General features: G+C 36.2%; 1 protein-coding gene across 21 annotated transcripts in view; it reads right to left on the bottom strand.

Moving 5' to 3' along the window:
* Nucleotides 1-23,688, bottom strand: part of CTNNA3 (catenin alpha 3) — a 477,233-nt gene that overhangs the window by 113,252 nt on the left and 340,293 nt on the right. For 19 of the 21 annotated variants that reach the window (XR_011098146.1, XM_068687731.1, XM_068687734.1 and 16 more), the window contains one exon: nt 9,070-9,270. Coding sequence is in view for 20 of the 21 variants with exons in the window: in XM_068687731.1 (XP_068543832.1) it covers nt 9,070-9,270 (201 nt within the window). In the remaining variant the exon portion in view is untranslated. Of the gene's footprint in view, nt 1-5,527; nt 6,212-9,069; nt 9,271-23,688 lie in introns of those variants that run through there. The other 2 variants (XM_068687736.1, XM_068687746.1) reach the window with 2 other exon arrangements.

Below are 23,688 nucleotides of genomic sequence, written 5' to 3'. Positions count from 1 at the left end.
GTGAATTATTCCAGAACTAATCTAACTACAGTTGTTTAATAGTACTGAATAAACTGAAGGGACAGTCTGAAATTCTCATCAACTCTGAGTCAAAACAAAGCTCACAGCAGACCAGACCTTGTACAGTGCAAGTAGTGGTGGGATTTGGATAAAAAGAAGAATCTGGTCCTTAGAAAGGAAAGAGAAGCCATATGTATAGATGTTTTATTCAGCATATAATTAATTCAATAACACTTCTCCACATACTGCCATTAATGGAAGTGCTGAGAGACTTACTGTGATCTGATGTGAACAAAATGATCACAAATGTATCATTTATATTTTTAGCATGAATCAGTTCTACTATATTAACAGATTTATGATCCATACATAAATACACATGCATAAATAAACCCTGCTCAATTATGCATATGTTCCCCCCAACACGTTCTGCTGCATAATTTCCAAATCCAACAGCCTGCAGTTACTATAGAGCAGTAAAAGCTGACAGAGTTCAGGGCATGTTTGCCAGAAAGGAATCTGGGTGGGACACTGAACATCTTACCCAGAGCACACTTTTGAATTGAATGGTTAACTGTACATAGTTGAAACTATTACAAAAAAAAAAAAAAAAAAGAAAAAAAGAAAAGAGAAAGACCATGTAATGTAATTTGATGATTATGATGCAACATTTTAACAATTAAGAAATTTTGTTATAAACGTGAGAAAAATATTCCATGTAGGAAATATAAAGGTTTTCTTGCCTTTTTTAATTCAGGTTAGAAAACAAAAACAAATGATACCACTGCAGGTCTGAGAATGCTCTAAAACTGGAAAACAATAAGTGAATTTTTCAGGTCTGCGGGAAATCTTAACAGGACAGTATTCAAGCTGGGTATTTGAACAGAAATTTCTGCACAGATTATGGAATATTGAATAAATCCTTAAGCACTTTGTGATTTGTGAGATAGAGTTACTCAGTCCACAGCCCTATTTAGAAGGCAGGTTACACTCTGACATGTAAATGCTGTGAAACCAAATAACTAGAAGAAACATTGAAGAATTCTTAAAGGTTTGGACCATGGAAAACAGGAAAAAACAACAGTAGAAATATCTGACCAACTGGCTCCAAGAAGAAACAGAAACAGATGCAGCTACTAGATTAAGAACTTGACTGTCCCTAATACACCAACTTTTTTAAAAATACTCAGATGAAAACTAATGAATGCTGTAAAGTATATGACATCCCTAATGTACTACAATGTTTTAAAAGACAACAAGACAAAAGAATTCTTTGAATGCTGAATGACAAAGGAAATAATTGCTAAACTGGCGTCTAAGACAAAAAATTAATCACAGACAAATATGAAAAGAGCACAGCGTACTTGTAATTCCCACAAGAACGTACAATAACAATTATAACAGGGTTTGTAGGTGCAAGACTATGAGAAAAACATTATTAACACAGCAAGAAGAAAATACTGCCACAGAGATGCTGGAAAATACATTCACAATAACTATCTGAAAGGTTCCAGAGCTGCAAGTGAAAGGCAGACTACAGAACTGCAAATGAAAGGTTCTTAGCTTGGAAAAGAAGGGGAACCTAAGGTCCTCTGCAGAAAAAAGTCCCAGCTGAAATGCTGGTAATGGCTTTGATATGGGCACACACATAACAACTGTCCAAGTTAAAGCTCAGTGAAGAGTCTGCTTAAGTTTAAAATAAAATATATAATAGAAAGATCAATAGCAGTTCCCTGATCTTGGTAACAACTTAAATCCATTATGAATGGACACTGCCAAAAGAATCCCTGTACTGGATCCTTAAAGCCTAAAAGGGAAAATATATTTAAAGGGATAGACTAAGTTAATTTACATGTTGGAAAGTCACAAGCCATTGCTTCAAGTAGCCTCATGTAAACAGAAGCAGTGAAGAAATCATCACATTGTGTATGTTGAACATAAAAAGTAAATTCTGAAATGGAAAAAGGAAGGAAGGAAGAGAGAGAGGGAGGGAGGGAGGGAGGAAAATGACAAACTGCATCCTGGTAGATGTAAATTTATACTGGGGCGGGGAGGGGGAGGGGGGGAAGATGTAGGAGCACTTCCTGTACATTATTATATTAACATCTAAGGAAGGCTTATGCAAGAGTCCTCTGCTCCAGAATCAGACTGCAATAAAGCTAGGTTCACATGGATACACAGCAAACTTGTTATCACAGGAGTACATTTTAAAATTAAAAAAAAAAAAAAAGAAAAAGAAAAAAAACACTTCTCTTTCCCAGTTTCTTCAGCAGATGCCACTAAAACCAAGAGACACTTCCCTCATCTTCCTCCCCTCTCCCCACTTAACTAGCTGAAGCAACATCACGTATGTCAAATCCATGCTGGTAACAGAAATTTATTTTACTATCCTAATTTAGAAGAAAGGCCTAACAACCAAAAAAAAAAAAAAAGAACAAAAAGAAAAAACAACTGAAGGAGGCAAAAATAAAGTTATTAGCTTATTTATAAACGTAACTTCATTCTGTATTAATGTTGTGTTTTAAATGCCGTTCTTGCTATTTTTTATCTCAGGAAGGAGAAAAGTTTTTGAAGACTGTGTTTAAGACCTAGAGCCCTAGATAGCAAGACTGCACCAGATACTCTGAAGCTCTTTCCGAACAAAGCCTGTTGGCACAGGGCACTGGAGAGGTTTATTCTCAGTTCCTTGGATGATCACTAAGCACAACAGCAAATTAAAGCAAGCAAATGAGTAGTTATGAGCATCTTAACTCTCATGTACCATTTATAATTAATACGTATATTAATGATATTAAGAATGAAGAAAAGCTACTTTTAAGCTACAGGAAGAGAAGGTAAGATTGGCAAGAAGACATGGCGTTATGCTCAGAGTCATTTTTTGATTATCTGAAACACAAAGACTTTAGATGACGTTTCTGTTTCTTCATAACATTCTTTACATGTGAAACAAATCTGACATTTTTTTACAGCTAGTATTTTTAACACAGCTTCAGAAGGATTAGAAGAGTGCTTTACAAAAAAAGCTCACTGTGGACTTAATGCAGGTTGTTGACTCTATAGTAGAGCAGTGAATACAAAAACCAATGGACATTAATTTAGAAAATTTTACAACTATTGGTAATCCTAAGCAAAAAAAAATATATATGTGTGTGTGTGTATTAAGCTAAGTTATGCAACGATCAACATCCCTCAAACTTTAAGGGAGAGGAAACATTTACCTACAGCACTTTTCTTAGTTCATAGTTATCCTCTTAGTTTTTACAATTCTTTGTTGAATACAGTTTCTTACGACCTGTCTCTTGTCTGAGTTCTACACCAATTCCACAAGCTTCCAAGCTGAAGCCATACGCTGTCTTTTTCTATCAAAATTCTTTTCAGTCATTTCCAAAGAAAGGACACAGTCCTATTTAGCAGACCTTGGGCTTCATGGGCAAGGGTACGAACCTCTGTTATGATAAACAGAGTTTATTATAAATTACAACATTCGCTTTAAATCTCACTGAGGGTGACAAACAGTGAAAAATGTTTTTCCCTTAAAAATAATTCACCCTTTTAATTAATTACAGATTTTGAATTTGCATAAACTACAAAATGAGATTCAGCAACCTCATTTCAGCCGCCATCATCTAAGTCATCTAGAATGAGATCTCTCATATTAGTACCGTTTTCACCATGAAAGAGATAAAGACCTTCAACAGCATATTCATTCTACGTAACCTGTAGGTATGTCTTAGGCAAGACAATAAAGTCTCTGAAAATACTTTTCTTCCCCTATTTTGGCTTAGATGGCATGCAAAAATAGAACAAAATACTTTATGTCGGAGTGAACAGGAAAAAATGCCACAAAGCCTCCACGTGTTACCTCCTTGGCTGGTATCTTTTGAGAAAATAGTTTTTGAATTGGATAAAATATATAATCCTTACTGCAAACAATTCTGACAGTGGACAAAGGAAACTGTCAGTTGCTTAGCATAAACTGTTGCTACAAGTCTAGGTTACTGTTGTTTGAAAAAAGCAAATAAAGCAACTTAGAAAATACATGCATAAGCTAGTAACTTTGTAAGTGTGCAAGATATGGACATAAATGAAAAAAAAAAAAAAACAAGCAAGAAGATCAACATCAGATAACACTAATATCTTTACTTGCTGAGATAAATTTCTTTCCCAGAGAAAAGCAATGTAGTAGAGTTAATCCATCAAGCTGAATTATTTAATACAGTGCTATACAAGCAAAGTCCTGTCTGAGGTAGAGCAGACCAGTGTAAGCACAGAGGCTATGCAACTGATCACACTGGAATTGAGAGGAGACTCTGGAAGGGGTCCAAGATACCATTCTTGGGACCAAGAAATAAACATAAATAATTTAATTCAAAATTCTTTAAAGTCACTGGAAAACAAGATGCAAAAACATTGCCCATACAGCAGACAACTGGGTCAGGATGAATTGAATGAGTTTCAGGACAAAACCACAGGAAAGCACTTCAGAAAAGGTTAACTTGAACTTGTAAAGGTTTTTAAACACAAGCCAAGTGCCTCCAGAACAGGTCTACGTTTGAAGTGTTTGGCCCACTGGGGCCAAGGGAGCTTGTGGAGCTCATCCATGTGGAGCTGCTCACATTGACACATGAAGAAAACGTGCAAACTGGCAACGCATAAATGAACGAATTTGAGAAAGTCTTTAATTAGAAATAGTCCTAAAACAGCTCTCACAAGTCCCACAAAGGAGAAAATCAGGTCAAAGATTTCCTTGGTATCCCCTTGGTATAGCAAGGACGCATGTGTATGTAACACCCAAAAGAGATGTCCTACAGCCTCCTAAGTAAGTTATGGGACTGGATATGAGATTTTCCTTGACTCCAAAATGTCTAGAAACTCATGCTTACCCAGATGATTAATTGCTTAAAAAACCCTTCCCATCTATTCTGCTCTTGAATTCCTAATTATAATCAGTATTGTTGGTATCAGGTCTGATAGATCTGACGTCCCTCTGAAGAATTTTTTTGGAATTCACAGCTATGTACATGCTTCTAAATATTTTCTGAAGCAGCAAAACAATTTCAAATTCATGTTCAGCTTTATATTTGGTATCACCGTTCTTATAGATTAAACTCTGTCTTAATTTATGTTCAGTCATATTTCAAATGGAATGGGATCGATATTTTGTGTCTTGCCAATGGCAGTTTCAGAACAACACCTACAGCTGATCTACAATTTGAGAACAGAAACATGCTTTTCATTCCAAACATACCTTCATCGGTATTTCTGAACTTTACATTAGGCCCTATCCCTAAGTGAATCACACAAGGCATTTCATAATTCTGCTTTTAAAAAGCTGTGGAAAATGGGCTCCTCTACGTCCCTCAGCCCTACGAGCACAAAAACAAGTGGACTTAAGGCTACAGTGACTCACAGTTAAAAGTGCTAATGCTTTAATACAGTTAAAGTATTTGTCTCCATCCCTTTTCCTTATTTTTGCAAGATCCTTAAATCTAAATAAATAGAGGATTTATACACATGTATACATGCATCTATATAAAAGGAATGTGCACTTTATACAGTGTATTATTATACTTTGACATGGAAGAAACACTGCTGACAATATTTACAATAAACACAGGCTTTTTACTGTATCAACAGGTAGATACCATAATATAAACTGTTTACTTAAATTTAACTACTGCAGATTCTGGAAGGTAGGAAAATGAATAGAGTAGATTGATTATTTAAAAATACAGTACAGGGTTACTCTTCCAGTTCAGAAGTGGAAATACCTTGTGTTTTTATAATCAGTCTTCCTTAAAGGTTTCATTTTGCATTCATGCAACAGTAAACAAATCCTATCAAAATGCAAGGACCTGCACTTTTCAATCTAATCAACAGTGCCAGGCATTAGGAATGATGGAGAGGTACCAATATTAATGTTTTCAGTCTTAAACATAAAAGAATACAACCTGCACCTCTACCTCTGCATTTGTAAAATCGAGACAGGAAATGCTGGTTTCAACAACTGCCTTCATTAAGCTTGTAGACCACATGGTTGAACATTCTTCTTCCCCATAGTCAGTAAAGGTTTCATACAGACCATGGCGCCTGCATTTCCAGGGCATGATTCTCAGTACTGATCTCCTAACATCTGGACAGGGATGTTGGTTCAAATGTTTTGCACGTTTCTTTTTCTGACCACACAGCCTAATGTCCTTCCCACTAAAACCTGAAAAGAAGACGAGAGAGAGTAGCTCCCAATCTCATCTTGACATAGAACTAGGATGTACTCAGGGTGCTCGCTCACACCAGGAGGGGGCGAGTATTCCTGCATCCCACATTTAGCTGTAACTTCATTAACCTGAAGTGTCACCTCTCTGTACACACAAGGGCAGTCCAAACCAACTATCTGCACCATCAGATCATATACTGTCCTCCTGCATTCTTCTGCCCCATTATTTTCAGAACTGATCCTATGGACAACAGCCTCCTTCAATATGTGACCCTGGTGAACGCCTAAAACAGGTCCATCCAGTGGAATGAATTAAGCAGCTACTTCATAACTTAACTGTGTAATCACGTACTTCAAACAGCATAATGCATATACCAAGTGCAAATCAAGGCTAAAAAGACAACCTTTATTCTGGTATAACTGAACTTTTAAGAGGTGGACTCCACAACCTTAAGAGTGTTTTGACAGAGCTTTGCTGTTTTTTTGCTTAGGGTTTTCTTGTTGTTGGGTGAATGGGAAGGTGCAAAACACAGGAGAGGAATAACATAAATTGGAGAAAGCAGACACTCCAATATATAATACTATAAAATCTGTTTGTTTAAAAACAACTGGTATCTGGACAGGACTATGTAACTTCAACTAGGAAACTAAGCAGCAGCTTTTAACACTTATTGTACAGCAGTTATTAAAGAAGTATTTGATGAATAGCTAATTTTGCCTGCTCACTTAAGCATGATGTCTTCCAACAGGAGAGATTCAGTGACCTTAGGCTTTCATGTGCATTTTTGCAGTTTCTGTGTAGTACACTATTATTCCATAATTCTATTTTCACTAACTGTATACTCCTCATATAATGTCTCTTCAGTAACACATTACCTTTTCATTGAGCATAAAAAATGCATTTCACTGCCCTGCTTTAGTCACGCAAACGAACTAATGGCAGAAAAAATGCGAAGTTATTTTCTAGTAAGGCCACCTTGCTATCAGCTGGCTCCTGGAAGACCCAGCAGTAACTATGTGCACCAGGTTAAACTTGAGGGCTGCAGCTTACCTGCATTTTTCATGTCTCTTGAAGCAGTAGAAAAATAAAACCAACCAAAAAATCCTCATAATGATTTGAAGCCTCTTCACTGCAGATCATATAAATAAGGGTAGGAATGAAAAGTACAGTTTTCCTTTTACAGCTCCTATTGAATTATGTGAAGTACAGGACTTTTAGGTTTAAAGTACCACAAAGAAGTTTGCGCAAATGACACTGTACTTGATGTCCCTTGACACAGCCAGATATTCCAACCCAAACCAATTTTATGCTTTGTCTTTTTTAAATACGCAGATTTATATATATATTTCTGTCACAGCAATGCAACAGAACAGAAATCCGCATCAACTCCTGATGTGTTTCAATACCACCAGTTTCAAGAAAGAAGAGCTCAGTTTTTACATAGGAATAAAAACTATGCTTTCCTGTAATTGCTTCTTCCTTAACTATATGTCATAGTACTTTCAAAAGTTACGAAAACAGAACATTATGTTCCAAGTACTCAGATTTTCTCATCAAAATGTCAGAAAAGGAGATAAAACCAGGCAAGTCTATTCCAAAATCTTCTCACTATTCTATCCCTTTTGCAACTTCTTTGGTATGTCAGTTCACTCTTGTTTCACATGAAGGCAGTTCTGTCCTGGACCTATTTGAACTGATTAAAAAACTGCTCAAACTGTCTTTTCTCACAGTAAAATAAAGTAAATGTCAAGCAAACTTAATGTATTAGAAACCTGTTTAGACTGACAGAGCTAGCATTCAGACTTCTGTGTTCATGAAACTGAATCCTCTATTTCAGAGACACACAGATTACCAGAAAACTGGTAATACCACCCAACTATTAGACTTCCAGCCACTGAGAACATGCAAGTCCTGGGGTCTCTACAGGCTCCTAGTGTATATACTGAATCAAAAAATATGAGGCCAGAGATTAAATGTTCTAGGACACAAATAGGATTAAAAATCAATTCTGTTCACACCCAAGCAGCCTCATGCTTTATAATGCCATTTAAAGAGTAAGTAGAAAAAAAATAGCAATAGGAAATGGCTGACAGTTCGCTTCAGTTTCTTGTTGACAGAAATTACATTTTAGATGTGTAAGATCGTCTTTCACAAAAAGTAGTACATATAGTGACACAACTGATACACTTCATCTCTCCTGATCTTCCTCTAGCCCCTCATACCATCTTCAGCCTTACACTGCTTATATTAAAACCAGAAACCATTTATAGAATAGGACAGTTATAATCCGGCTTCCAATATGGGGATATTCCAGTAAAGAATACTCTCTTTAGTATCATGGAAAATGAAATGGACACTACTAAATATTTTAAGAAGTTCCAAATTCACATAGCAAAATTGAAGATATCTGAGAACGTTTAACCACTGCACAATAATCCTTGAAGTGTAAACAAATCATGAACCAACTTCTATTTCTCTACAAGCTTTCCTTTCATCTGCTTAAAACAGATGTGCTGAGGCCAGTAAAACACAGCAGAAAGCTGCTGCCTCGTCAGTTACAAGTCTCCAAATATTCCTAATTACATTTATGTAAAAACTGTAGTGAAAGTTCTCTAGAAGTTAAAAACCCTTACATGAATTATGTAATTTAATTTTTAAAAGTTAGTTTTGAACTGTATGGTATCATTATAATTGGACAGTATGCTGAAAGGAGCTAAGAGACCATATAGTGAAACATCAGTGCATTATTAATTCATTAAATCAGAGAATCACAGGATTCCTTTTAAATGTGACGTATAAAAGAATGCTTTTACAACTAAAGAAACTGAAAACACAGTTCAGAAATGAAACTTACCATTCTTGGTTAAATACTGAATATTCTTCATCACTCCTTCAGTGTAAGCCCCTGGCTCATAATTGTCCATCTCACCCGAAACAATATGAGCTACTCTTGAAGCACGCCCTCGGATCGCACCTGCTGCACGATCTAAATTGTCAGCATTTTGCTCTCTCAGTGCGATGATACACTTGTTTACATCCTCAAGAATATGGCTTTCTGCAAATAAAACAACAGGTATTTTTAGATGGCACCTCTTACGACATTGGACCTATTTTAGACATTGACTACATTTTCTTCTTCCCAATTGAAATACACTGGCCAACATGAATGGGAGTAAAACTTAAAACATGACACTTACACTGAACTCTACTTGAGATCCTTAAAAACAATTTACTCATCTGTAGAAAAGTAATGTCATACTATCCTACAGGCAACAACAACAATAACAAAATGGTCAGTTACAAAGTGTTAGAAAACATCAAAACCACAAAACCTTACATGTATCATGAGTATTTGTAGTATGAAGGAAAATTTAAAGGGATTATGGCTGTTATTTATTGTTGAAACCTTCTTAAACCATCATGACAAAAGGAGCTACTACAAGATGAGTCTTTGCCAAAAAACAACTGCCTAAACAGCTAACTTCTTTCATGCCTGTGTGTTAGGATCTTCATGCTAAATCATATTAATAGAGAAATATTTTTGGCTGGTATTAAGACTACATCATTAGATACCAAGTAATTTCAATACACTACATTATTACAAAATGCATGTTGATATTTTACTGTAACAGTTATATCTTTTATACCAATACACTTACTGCATTACTATGTATATTTGATACAATCTTAATATTTAAATACGTGCAAATATAGCTCCCAATATACATATGTAATCAGTTAGCAATATATAACGCAATTATGCATTACTGGCTTCCTTTTACCTTCCTTTTATATAGTTTCACTGTGCCTTCTTGTCTCACAATACCCTCCCCTTCAGCTATCTGTCATGCCCTAACTAAGGAATTCCTCTGTCCTCTTGTTATGCTTTCATTCCTAGAGTATTTTTTCCCTCATTAGAATTTCCCTTGTTCAAATTCGTCACCTCACAAACTCAAAACTACACTGAAAAAATGAAGAACTGTATTTTTCTTCATCTTTTCTCAGTATGACAGTTGGTTTATTGCCCACTTGATTTAAATCATCTGCTGCAGTGTATCCAAAAACTACGCATTTTTACCATAATAATTAAAACACATATGTATGTCATAATTACCTTTAGCTGTACAAATACTACTAGATTCAAAATACTACACTCCTAGTACAAAAATGAACATGAATTTTGGGACAGGTAGGGAGATTATATTAATATATATGAAATTCATACGTGACAGGGCGTAATCTCAAACACAAGTTCCTCGATGAGACACTCGAGGGGTTAAAAAATATCTTCCTAGTGAAATGCTTAAAGAAAAAATAAACATGCACAAAATCATCCCACTAAAGGGATGACAGATGTAATAAAACATGATTATTCTTCCACAGTACTATAAAAAAAACAACAGTATACATCACAGTAATTGCTATCTTCTGAATATAGCGAATATTTATCAAACATTGAAGAAGCCATGCAAATGTTAAAGTAAAATCAATACACAGTGGAGAGCTGAAGAAATCTTTGTTATACAGTTAACAAAAGAGGTACCCAGCGGTGTCTTTGCTAAGGACAGGAGTTGAAGTAAACCGATTCTGTCTTCCTTTGACATTAAACACATTTCTAGTGGGAGGTGTTCCTTATGATGGGGGATTGGAATTAGATGGTGTTTAAGGTCCCTTCCAACCCAAACCATTCTATGATAATACGATATTTGCAAAGTTACACAACTCTTTTTCTATAAGAGATTATTACACGCTTCTTTCTGAACATCCATCTTCTCAGCCTTTCCAGTGGCAATATTAAAGTTACATTTCTGCTCAACAAAATAATTTTTGATAAACAAATTTATAGCAACAGGAAGGAAAAAAGAACATCATCAGGAAGGAAGACAGATGAAAGAAAAAAAAACACTAGTATTAAAGTAAGAAATATGGGCCATAAAACTAAAGAGTAACAGAACTGTGCAGGAATTCTGTTCCGGCTGGAGAACAGTACCAGGAATGTCAAGAGTTACACAGAGAACAAGTATGTGGTATTATGTTAATATTCCAGTCTATAATACAAGTATTGAAAGGCATATCCTATTTCTTCATAGACAAAGTAATCTAAATATAAAACTGAATTAAACTGTATAAAGGGTAAAACTATAAAATGTAAAAAAGAATATGTTTACAGTTTTGAAGCTGAAATGCTTTTTAAAAGCATCTGTTAGTTTTGATATTGAATTTCCTTTTCTACACAAACCTAAAATCTGCTGTCTCTCAGAGACTATTGTAAAACAACATTAGAAACACAAGATGTGAAGGTAACAGATCTGTTCTATCTTCAGAAGTACCATTGTAAAACTTCTCTTGCATTAAAGCATGAAATAATTCACAGTATACATGCTTCTTTTTAACTCAGATAACTGCCATTCAGTATATCAGCATTAAATTACATTTTATGTTACACAATAAATTGTAAAATCATGATAACTCAAACAGACAAAACACATCAAACAGGTAATCCTGAATTACAAACTGCATCTACCATGAGTATCCTGGGATTCTGTCTATACAAAAAATTATGAATTCTGGTTCAGCTTACAGAACAGCTACTTCACAGAATGCCTCTGTGAATATGGAAACACGTATTTGTCCCTGTCCAAATTCTTCCCCGGACATGTCCACAATATCAAAGGTCAGCAGAAAAAGGGAAGTTTACTTGCAGTAACTTTTATCACCCTGTTTGTTCAGCCTGCTCAAACTCTCTAACTACTCCCATGGACTATCATCTACATGAAAACAGGGCAATGGCAAGACTGGTAACTATTGCAGTTTCACTGATGCCAACTATGCAGAAGAAAGGGGCAAATAGCAAGATGCAAAGAGACATTTTGGGAACTATCCTGTGCTACTTACACAGGTTAATACTTTCTCTTTTTTCAAGCATCTTTCCCTTTGTGCGTTCCACAGCAGGAGACCTACTAACAATCCAGTGTGTGAATGTGCACATGGTTGATAAAGGCTGAAGCACAGACATAAATGCCCTAAGGGCTGACAGGCAAAGAATGCAGGAGAAAGGACTAACAAAAAAACAATTTTGTTACCATAGTTATGTCTAAAAGGAAGAAGTACAAGTCACCATTACATTAGGTTTATTACTGTTGATGTGTTAAGAAGGAATTAGATGCAGCAACCTCTACTTTTAGGTCCTTTGTGTGAAGAATACACTGCTTTTTAACTGCTCATCAAAGATGACAACTAAAGGGTTTAGGGGCTTTGTAAATAGAAAGTGTAAATAGAAAGGTACAGTTCTTCTGATATTTACTAAGTGAAATCTCAACCATAGAAAAACATAAATAACTTACTATCTTGAATTATATGTATCTCAAGTAACTTTACAATAAAAACTGCATGTGGCCTACTACTCTATATGAATGTAAATACTATATAAATGGCACACATAATGGAAAGTTCACTTTTTCCAAACCCTTCCAAGAGAAGTCAAAGGCAAGACTTCCATGGAGAAAGAAAAAGCAAACTTGAGGCCAAAATCTTTACATAAATACCCTTAGACCTGACCTGCACATTGTAACCTGAGGTCCCCATTAGCTGCTTCCTTCCAAATAGTAAGTCTTTTTAGAATATAATTATCAGAGCATGTAAGAATATCAGGAGATATCAATTAAAATACAAGACCCTGCAAGTACCATGTTTCAAAGATGATGAAAACAGAAACAGATTTGAGTAACTGCATACTGTCCACACACCTTGTACTAGAGTATCTGTCTTTATCTGCTACATTTTTTCTTGCTACATCCCTAATTTTCACAATGGATCAGATAAGTACTTGACACAAATGCTATGCATCAAAAACTCGTGAGCTCTTGTCAGCATGACAGAATGCACAGAAAATATGCATGTTCAATGAGAACAAATGGCTACATTTCCACACACCAGTAATACTAAGTGGTAGCCTTTCTGAATACCAGAGCCTACATGAACAGTCTCACTATAATCTGAAGCTCTTCCCAGATGAGGTACTTCACAATCAATAGCTTAAACACTGTTTAACTTACTTTCCACAGGGCATTTCCTGTTAACATTTGTCTTAGAAATTAAAGGAAAAAGGAGAAAGACAGCACTGATGACAGGCCAGCTGAGATCATTTTAACCTGCAACTTTCTTACAAATGCTTCCTCCTATTACATAAAATGCATTAGATAACTTTTTATTTTCATCCAGGTATCCTACATACTGTGAGAAACACTCCATAGCCAATAACTTAGGCTCAGGCGAGGATCTCAGTGAAGTAGTAATTTATTCGCGATTGCAATGGCGGGCGCCCCACAAGCAGGAGAGAGCGCATCTACTAGTTCCAAAACACAGTTTATATACCTTCTGATGGCAGGACCCTCCCCTGTTTCCCCACTGAGTGGGTAATCCAGGTTCACAATCTATCTGATGCTTCACAAACAATGCATGGCCTTCAGTTGCTGGCCTGTTAAATTTCAAATTTCTTTTGACATTTTTACTGCTTGAAGTGGTGATGTTTCTTCACTTATCTGACTTGACACCGTGATTTTCACCTAATTGTCCTAAGGAGTCTGGTTGTCTGCATTTTACTAGGTTGCCTGCTAAACTTTCTTATCACTGTAAGCATATCTCAGTACCACATTCCCTCCTTCAAAACAATGTAACTCTGCAAAAACAACATTTCTATTCCCACAATACCAAAGCAGAAAAGGAAGTTTATGACAATGTACCATCTCGTTGTCCTGATTCAAAATATTTAAGAGTTAATTCTTACAGTGAATTAACAGACTTTTAAAGAACTTGTCAGATTGCCAGTCACCACAGCAGCTATCACGAGTGGTGCATTGTATCTTCTGATCTTCCTTTGGGATCTTGGTGTTAACTATACTGGTCAAAACTCTTTTATCTCAGCTGAGCTAACTATCATATAATAAAGCTGGTTTTGACAAAGACATTACTCAGACTATCTCTAGGACAAAACTAATGGCTCTTCCTTAGCATATCATTTGAAGAAAAAGACAGGTGATGCCCTTCCCCTCCATATGGCACTAGTAAAGCTTCTGTTAAAGCACTTTTTATTAAAGTTTCTCCATTCAGTTCAAGAAAAGTTGTAGGCCAAATGGAGACATTCCAAGAAAATTAAAATAGAAAAATAATAGCGATTTAAGAAATCTATGAAGAGACATTAAAAAACTCAATCTGTCTCTTGAAGAAAAAATGGAAAATAAAACATACTTGCCTTTAACGCCTAAACCAATAAATTGGATGTAGAAATGTATTGATATTTAAACACAACCAAAATTATTCCTCTATCATCTGTTGTCATGAGAAAAGAGCAAGCAAAGAAACTTCATAAAAGAAGTCAACTACCTTTCCAACCACTCTTCTTCCTCTGTTTGGACCAAAATTAAAAATACAAAATGCTGCACTGAATTCCCATCTCTCTCCTACATACCAAAGTTCAGAGAACACTCAGCACCAGATCTCCATGAGCAATCTGGTGAAGCAGATTTTCTTGGTACATGGGCATCTTTTAACAGTATTTAACAGAATATCTACATTCTACATGCAGGGCAGTGTCTTAGTCACTGTTCAAGCAAGAGATCGCTGGTAATCACGAAATGTTTTAAGTCACTGGAAACGTCAATACAAGAATTGAAAATAAAGAAGTGTAAATAAAGAATTACTCAGAAAAAAAAATAAATGTCCTGTCTTCTCTGGTTGTATTAACTAAATACATTCTATCTGCTAAAATTAAGAAATGAGATGATATTTTCTAATATTATTTGTTGCTAATCTAGCTGACAACACTGTTATTCTGTCTCAGACCAGGAATGGTATTGAGCAGCATGGTAACGATACAATATTTACTCAGCACATAAATTCAGGATGCTTCCAAAATGCTCACTTTTAAACACATACAACTGGATATTTCAGTTTTAATACCTGTAAATGCCTACTGTTATATCCATCTTAAAAAAGGCAAAGAGGAGGATGCAGGAAGCAATGGCCTTCACCTCTGTTCCTGGGAAAATAATGGAAAAAAAATATTGGCCTCCAGGCCAATGAAGGACAGAAGCCAGCACTGTTTGTTCCCCATCTTCTTAATACCAACTCGAGCATGACCAAACTGATTGTACTCAGTGACAGAACATGAAGATGAATGTGGGCAGACACAAGTGGATTGCAATAAGTTTCCCCTCAGCAAGGTAGTGAAAACTCTTCTGGATCTATCACTATCTGTGCAAGATAATTTTTGAAGGGAAAGAGAAGCAACAGCTCTTTGCACTGATCATTTCAATATGTACATTTTCAGATACAGACACTTCATCTTGAAGTATGAAATATGATCTTCATTTTTGTTTACAGGAAATGTTTATTTAAGTTTCTATTTCTTTTGTATTTTACCTTAGGGTGAATAACATATTGGCTGAGTTGGAAGCTTGTCCTTGAGGTTTGTTTTCATTCACATATGCATAAATGATTCAGTCATTAGCTTATAAACTCAGAAAAGCTATAGAAGAAAAAAGCAACAACAAAAAAACACCGCTATCTAACGAGTAACAAAAGAAAGAAGAATATTTCTTCGAGACACTGCCTATTAATTACAGAGTTGGAAGCCCAAAATGATAAGCTTAATTGAATAATGAAGTTTTTAAATTACAAAGAAATTCACAAGTGAGAATCTTAGAGCAATATTAATCTTTTCAAGAGTTTTCCTTCTTTCCATCTTCCATTTTAACATCATCCCAGTAAGCTTTGGATGGTTTGAGATGTTAACAGTTTGTACTTCAGTCTTTGCTGTCAATTTCTTGGGGAAAAAAAAAAAATCAGCCCACAGACAGGTTCCTGGATTTTCAGCTTTCCATTCAGTAGTCTGATGTATTCCAGGACAGCATGTTTAAGACCTTCTGCTTTCCTACAGCCTTACATGAGCCAGGCTCTGTGATCTCTGAAGACAGAAGTACACTGCAGAAGCATACAGCCATCTATATGTCTAAAAATGAAGACTGATAAAGGAAAAATGGCTATAAAGTAAACAAGAAGCATCAACACCTGGACTGGCAAGAAACAAAAAGAAGAAAAAAAGCAGAAACACAAGCATTCCCAGCTGGGTACGGGTCACTTCTCTAACCACAGTCCTCTTCTCCCCAGGCCTACAAGATCAAGGAACTCTCCACAAACATGCAGCAGTGACTAGCACACATACAGTTTTCCCCCAGCTTCTTCATTTGGACTTCTCAATTTCAACATACCCTTCATAGGTCAGAGAGAAACTGTATGTTTTAGGGGTAATTTCCCTCATCCTTACATGTAAGTGTATTCAGCTGAATTAGGTCTTCAAAGTGCCCCTTTCTCTCCTTTCACTATAAAAAAAGCTGCAAATGGTTAGCTCAATTTTGATTCTGAAAGTTGCAGGAGATGGTTCCATATTCCCAGTATTCATGACAATATGTAGCGCAACAAAGAACAATTTTCGATGTGTTAGTACTCTGTAATATGATGCTGATTTTATAGGACAAGAATGGAAAAAATAGTTGAAAATTGCAGCAGAACATGAAAAAGAAAACTACGAAGCATAAAAAGAAATGTATCACTCTTCCACAGCATAAATATGCTTTTATTCAGACTATAAATGTGCATAACTGTATTATCAACTACATTCTCCTAAAATGGTATCGCCTTCACCCAAGTAACTACAACCAACATTCAGTAAAAACCTACTAAAGTTGTAATTTGTTCTCCAAAAAAACATATTCAACAACTCCAGCTTCTCACAGCACAACAGAATGAACCCCTTCAACTCGAATCTGATCCTGGCAACTCCTAAAAACACCAACTGGAGGGCCCTTTGGCCTAGACTAGTATGCTAGGAAGCACTGAACTATAAGATCTTTTTTTGTCTCGCCCACTGTGTACAAACTAGGACACAATGCTATGATAGTAACATCAGAATTCATATGGTACATGTACATCTCCTAGATCTGAACACAAATACAAGGACTAACAAATGGTCCCCCTTTCTACTCCATAGAGAAGAGTACTTCAACAGACTTGTATTATAAAACCAGCTTTACTAAACTGCTCCAAAAAGTACCCCTACCATTTAAAAATATTTGCACCTAATACTACAAGTATTACCTCAACATTAACAGATTAATTGACTCTAGTTTTTCACTTCTTTACTAAGGTGTGACACTGGTGAACAAGAGAGAGAGTCAAAATGAAACAGAAGACAATCTGAAAAAAAAAAGTCAGCAAAACTGTGAGGATAATGAGGCTCACAATAATAGAATAGTTGCTCAAAGAGGCTGTGAAATCTCTGGACTTGGTCTGAAATCAGAGTTGAGACTAGTCAGAGTTTGCCAAGCTGTGAACTTGTGTAGGAGGGTGAACTACACTTTGACGTTCCATCCAGCCTGAATGACTTATGATTCTGTGATACAGAGAAAACATGGTAAGAACTTTGAGCCTAAAAGGACATGGTCTAAGGACAGAATCACAGAATTTCTAGGTTGGAAGAGACCTCCAAGGTCCCATAGTCCAACATCTAACCTAACACTAACCAGTCCCCCATTAAACCATAGCCCTAAGCTCTACATCTAAACGTCTTTTCAAGACCTCCAGGGATGGTGACTCCACCACTTCCCTGGGCAGCCCATTCCAATGCCTAACAACCCTTTTGGTAAAAAAGTTCTTCCTAACATCCAACCTAAACCTCCCCTGGCGCAACTTTAGCCCATTCCCCCTTGTTCTGTCACCAGTGAGGGGCTCAAAGCTGAACACAGGACTCGAGGTGCAGCCTCACCAGAGCTGAGTACAGGGGGACAATCACTTCCCTAGCCCTGCTGGCCACACTGCTTCTTATGCAAGCCAGGATGCTGTTGGCCTTCTTGGCCACCTGAGCACACTGCTGGCTCATATTCAGCTGACTATCAACCAATACTCCCAGGTCCTTCTCTACCGGGCAACTTTCTAACCACTCAACTTATATCCAGGCTCTACAAATTACTGAAACATTCCTGATCTGCATCAGCAAGTCCTTTCTACACATTTGGCCATAAAATTCATCAGAACATTTGACACCACCTGTCAGCCTTGTTTTCTTTCTTCTTTGTTTACCTAGACTTATCTTAAAACTTATCTTAGACTTAGCAATTATTTTTCACACTTCCCTTTAACTATTAGATGAGAAGTTATTTGCCTTACAAAATCTTATTTTACAAAGTATGTACATTCAGTTCACTAAATACACGGGACAACCAGTTTATCTCTACTCAGGGCCTCACATTTTTGTTTAAATGGCAATGAATATTCAAAGCATTTATTACTCTCCTCAGAACATCCCCTCTCAGAAAACACAGGACAGTTTCCCTTTTGCCAACTTTAATATCCTCAGGCTACAATTCTGGGAGGCTTCTTTTCTAAGCAGATGAACTACAAAGGGACAGCGGGGGGGAGGGGGAGGAATTAGGCCTTCCCTTCCACTTTGGGAGGTGAGGTGAGGTGAGGAGGTGGTGTTTTTTCCCATCATTTGTTTGTTCAATCCTGTTAGCTTTTCAGCAGTCTATTAGGAGAACTGTATGGGACACAGTTCTTAAATAAAAGAGAGACAAGAGAAGATTCTCATTCAGCAGATGAGCAGAAGGCTGTGTCACACACAAAACACTCCACCAGCCTTTGCTCAGTCTTCTTTTACCCCATTTGCCCCTTTTGTAAGCAGAGTTGCTTACAGAGCTGACAAATTAAAGCAGATAGTAACTACAAAAAAACAAAAACAAACAAACAAACAAAAAAAAAAAAACACACACGTTTTACTTTCACTGCTAGGAAAGCAGAGATTCAATTTTCCATATCATTTGCTTTGCCAAGAAAGAAGAGCTGAAGTCTGCAGTTTTATTGCCTTAGGTGAAAAATGACTTGGCCCTATACAGGGCATAAATAAATCTGTTTTCTGCCCTTCTATGGCTAGGAAATAGAAAATTTATTGTTGCTTTCTAAATTCCACATCTAAAACCCAAATCTATCTAAAATATTACTAACTTCATGAAAATCTCTCTTCAAACTCAGAAAGTCCTTAGTAAATCAAAAATCCTTAAGTCTAAAACCGACTAAAGCAATCTTTTCTGAAAAATGGGTTACCTCAAAGAATCAGTTCGTGCCAGGGATTACACAGAATTTTTCGTTCAACTCAATCCTTATCTAATAGGTAATGAAAATCATTTAAACAGTCAAATAACTAGCCAGATTACAGTAAAATAGTTCAAAGCACAGCCCTTATAAATCAATGCACAGCCAATAACCTTGTTAATAATTTCAGGACAAAGGCCATAGAATGAAGAGTTGGCAATCTTCCTAGTTTGGGCCAAGCAGCATAGAAGAAATCTGCGTTATCTCGGGAACACTGAATGTCTGCCTTTGGATCAGATGGAGGAAATGGTCAATTTACCAACTTCAGAAAGGTTCAGTTTCCTTGGGGGAGGAGGATTAACAATGAAAATTTACTACCTATTTCCTTCTGCTAGATTACTGGTGTAAAACGGGGTAATTTTGCATTACCTGTTTTACAATGTGTGTAACATTAGCAGACAATACCATGTTAAATAGTAGCTATTTCAGTTATGTCAATAAAATCTTTTCAAAAGGTAACAGCCATCTGTCCCTCTTAGGTAACTGTTCAGGTGCAATAATATTCTCAGGTAACAGCTTTTTATTTGCTATACTGAACAGTAGATGAGCATATAGTATTTGTTTGATACAATGGCCAATACACAGAAAAAGTATTAAGAAATGTAAAACAATTAATTGGCAAGTGAAGTTAGGAAGAAAAGCCTTCTTGACCCATCCATCAGCTGCTGCTGCTTCTAATATTAAGCCTCCCTTCTCATTCTATCAAAGTATCAAAAACAAATACAGGGGTATTACCTCAACAGTATTCCCCAGAAGACTACCCCTGCATTACAGCATGTCTGTGTGAAAAACAGGGTTGCTCCATCTGTTGCGGATTTGCTTTCCTTCCATTTTTATTTGAAGCTTTTTTTCATCCTTTTTGTTAGACAAAACATATTTCACTTTCCATTACCAGCCCTTCTTCAAAGTCTACTTTTTAGAACAAAAAACAATTTGGCTCACGGGGAAAGCTGTAAGCTTCCTCCTTACCCCCTCCATTTAGTTAGTAAACAACAAAATTAAGAGGCTTTTTGATATTTCCTATGAATGTTTGTATTAAATGAAAACCACTTCAACAGCTGCATGTTATGTTTCCGACCAAATTCCACACACACACACACACACATTTATCAATGTCACTGAAGACAACTTAGAGAACTGGTCTCTCTATAGAGATATACAGTATGAGAAATGAGAAAAGAAAAATAAGGTGTGAGTTTACTAACTGGAAGCCACACAAATTAATACACTGTTTTCCATACACCAAGTTTATATCACATTGATATGTTCATACTGAGTAACGCCAAGTGCTTGCATTTTTGAGCATATCTCATATGAATCCACTACATCCTGTATATAATCAGAACATTAAGTTTTGATGGTGGTATTTTATGGTGTGTTTTTTTGTTGTTGTTTTTGTGTGTGTTGTTTTTGCTTTCTTTCTGGGGGGGCGAGGGGGGAGGGGGGGAGTAGAAGCAGCAACAGGACAATAAAAAATGGAACAAAAAATGGGAAAAGCCATAATTTTGTAAGCACATACATCACATACATGAAAAGACTTATTTTTTTTTGCTTAAAGATATGCACTGAATGTCACATTGTAATATAAAATGTATCCTCAAAAAGTACACATGTAAGCGTGCATACATGTAGACATTAAAGAACTATCCTGGAATTAAGACTACTCTGAAGTATAGCTTCTGCACTTACAATATGTTTGCAGTCAGAAATAATGCCAAGAAAGCCATAAACCAGATTTATCTGTTGCTGTATTTTGATTCTAGAATAAATGTAGAAACTTCAGCACACTTAGGAGAACACTCTCTTTGTGTCTGCCCTATTGCAGTCAGGATCCCAAATAACCAGTTAATAATTAACTAGTTTTGTAATTTGCACATGAAAGAAGAAAAACTTCTTTGTTGTTGATGATGTTTTTTGGGACTTTTTTTTGGCACTTTTTTTTTTTTTTTAATAGTTATTTTTAACTTCAGGGGCTTTTGTTTGTTTTAGCCTGGGCACTTTCCACTATTGCATGAGATTTTTTTTTTTTTTCCCCTGACATCCTAAGGATTCCCAGCTTTATGGAAATCAAAAACACGTCCTCTCCAGCTGCTGGAGACTCCATAGATCAGGCTGCTTTCTGGTTATCAGGAAAACCTCATCAGTGTCCTACTGCTTGTTATTACATTCACAAGAGGGGACCTTAAAGGAACACATCATCATATCAGCAGTCTCCTTTTGCTCAAGTTGTGCACTTATGCATCTTCTCATTTCATTAAAAAACAAAATAAACAAACAAAAAACAACACAAGGGTTTGACATGCTACACCCTAGTCTGGCAAATTGACTTTCAGTAGTCAAAGCACACTTCCTAAGTTTCAGAACTATGACACAGCTGGCTATAAGATAATAGGTATTATATCATAACTGGGAACAAGAAAGTCTGGCATTCTGCACCACAGTAGCATCATCACTTTGAACTCTTAGTGTCACTGACCAAAAAATCTTTTATTATTTGGTTGTGCTTATTTGAATACCATTTTTTAGAATACATGTATATTTTTCCATTAGGCCTCATTACAAAAATCAAGCAGATCAGTTTCTACAAAGCTGCATAAAACCATCAAAAGCTACTGCCACAGCTGCAGATGGAAAGCTATTAGCAACCAAGCTGCTAGAAAATCAACATACAAAAAAATTAATCCCAAAACGTACAAAACTCATACATCCATCATGCTCCAGAGACTGCCAAATCTGAATTCTGACAGATTAAACAAAAATAGAATTACAACTACATCAGACTATTTACTAGCTAACTTTCCACATCTTCTCACTCACTTTTGTCCTCCACAGGCCTACAAGAAGTTAATGACTAGAACATTCCCATAATCTTTGGTACAGAAAACCTTCAATTAGAAAATGTGGATTTGCAATAGCAGGTTTTCACAGCACAACACTTACCAAAGCAGGTTCCCAAAATAAGCATGTGATACTGATCCAAGTTGGTGTCTTGGTTACAGAATAACCAAGCATGTGATCCTTACTAATGTATCAATTATCTAAAAAGTATATCACCATTACAATGTTTGCCATCAAGTCTAAGCAATCAGTGTTACAGGAGTAATTTGCATTTATGGCTGCATACTAGGGACTGTACTCAACTTTTGGGGCAACAATATCAATGCCAAAAGGTATGCAGAAGGCAACAGAAATAAAGGGTTCATTATGCTATCATAATCTATGGTACATATTAAATACATACCTACATCTTAAACGCTGTATGTAGTTCTTGTCCTTTCTCCCTTTTACAAGCATCCATCTCATTAAACAGCAGGTCAAATAAATAAATAAATCCCTGTTTCTTTACAAAGTCTTTCTCTAAATCATTTAAGTAGCAGTTACGTAATGTTGTGGAAGACAAATGGCTTTGAAAAGCAGTAGACAGCTGAGGATATGCCCAGCAACAGTGTTGTCATATGATGGCATTGACAAAACTTTCACACGAGTTTTTAAAGTGGTGACATCAGAAGCCAACTTTGGATGGTCAGTGACACCCACCTCAAGTCTCCATCAAAAATGGGAAAATTTCAGGAAATTTTCTTATACTCAGTGAGAACCATGAACTAGGAGCTTGACGATTACAGCATATGAAGTCTTATTTATCCTGAAGCATATTATAATCAGGTCAAACAAACTTGAGATAAGTGGTACTGAAACAAACTGTAGAATCTACCTTCTGTTTGAATACTGTTTCTCCTTAAATAAATGCATAAATCTCTACAGAGATCTCTTATATGCCTACTCTTTCAAAAAACATGGCATGGCATTTTGCTATTGCAGATGCATGAAAGCAGGCATGAAAATATAACATTTAATCTTAGGAGTCTGAAAAGCATCTTCATTTTTTTCCCATGTCCATAGCTCTGCTGTAAGTAAATCTGTAATTAGTAATTTTTCCAATGTATTCATCTGTAAACTTGCTACATACCAAGAAAATGAACTAGAACTTTGAACCATTGATGGAAAAGTTATTAAATCAAGAGATTAGCAAGCCAAAAATCTGAATCATTCCTTTATTCCTTGTCCAAGTAGTTTCAGTTTGTTCTGCAGTTTATTTTGAGTCACTTCAACTCTCCGGACTGATATCTTAATGACTGTAACTACCCAAAGTAATTTGAAACATAACTCTGATGAAGATTTAAAATTCAATGCTACAAGTACCTACAGGTTGAGGCTTGGCCTTCTGATTCATTGTATTTAAACTAGTGGTTTTTAACATAATAGAAGATAC

Source organism: Anas acuta, chromosome 7, assembly GCF_963932015.1.
Source record: "Anas acuta chromosome 7, bAnaAcu1.1, whole genome shotgun sequence".
NCBI classification, from domain to species: domain Eukaryota; kingdom Metazoa; phylum Chordata; class Aves; order Anseriformes; family Anatidae; genus Anas; species Anas acuta.
Note: the sequence above shows the minus strand (reverse complement) of the source record. Positions and strands in the feature narration are given on the sequence as shown.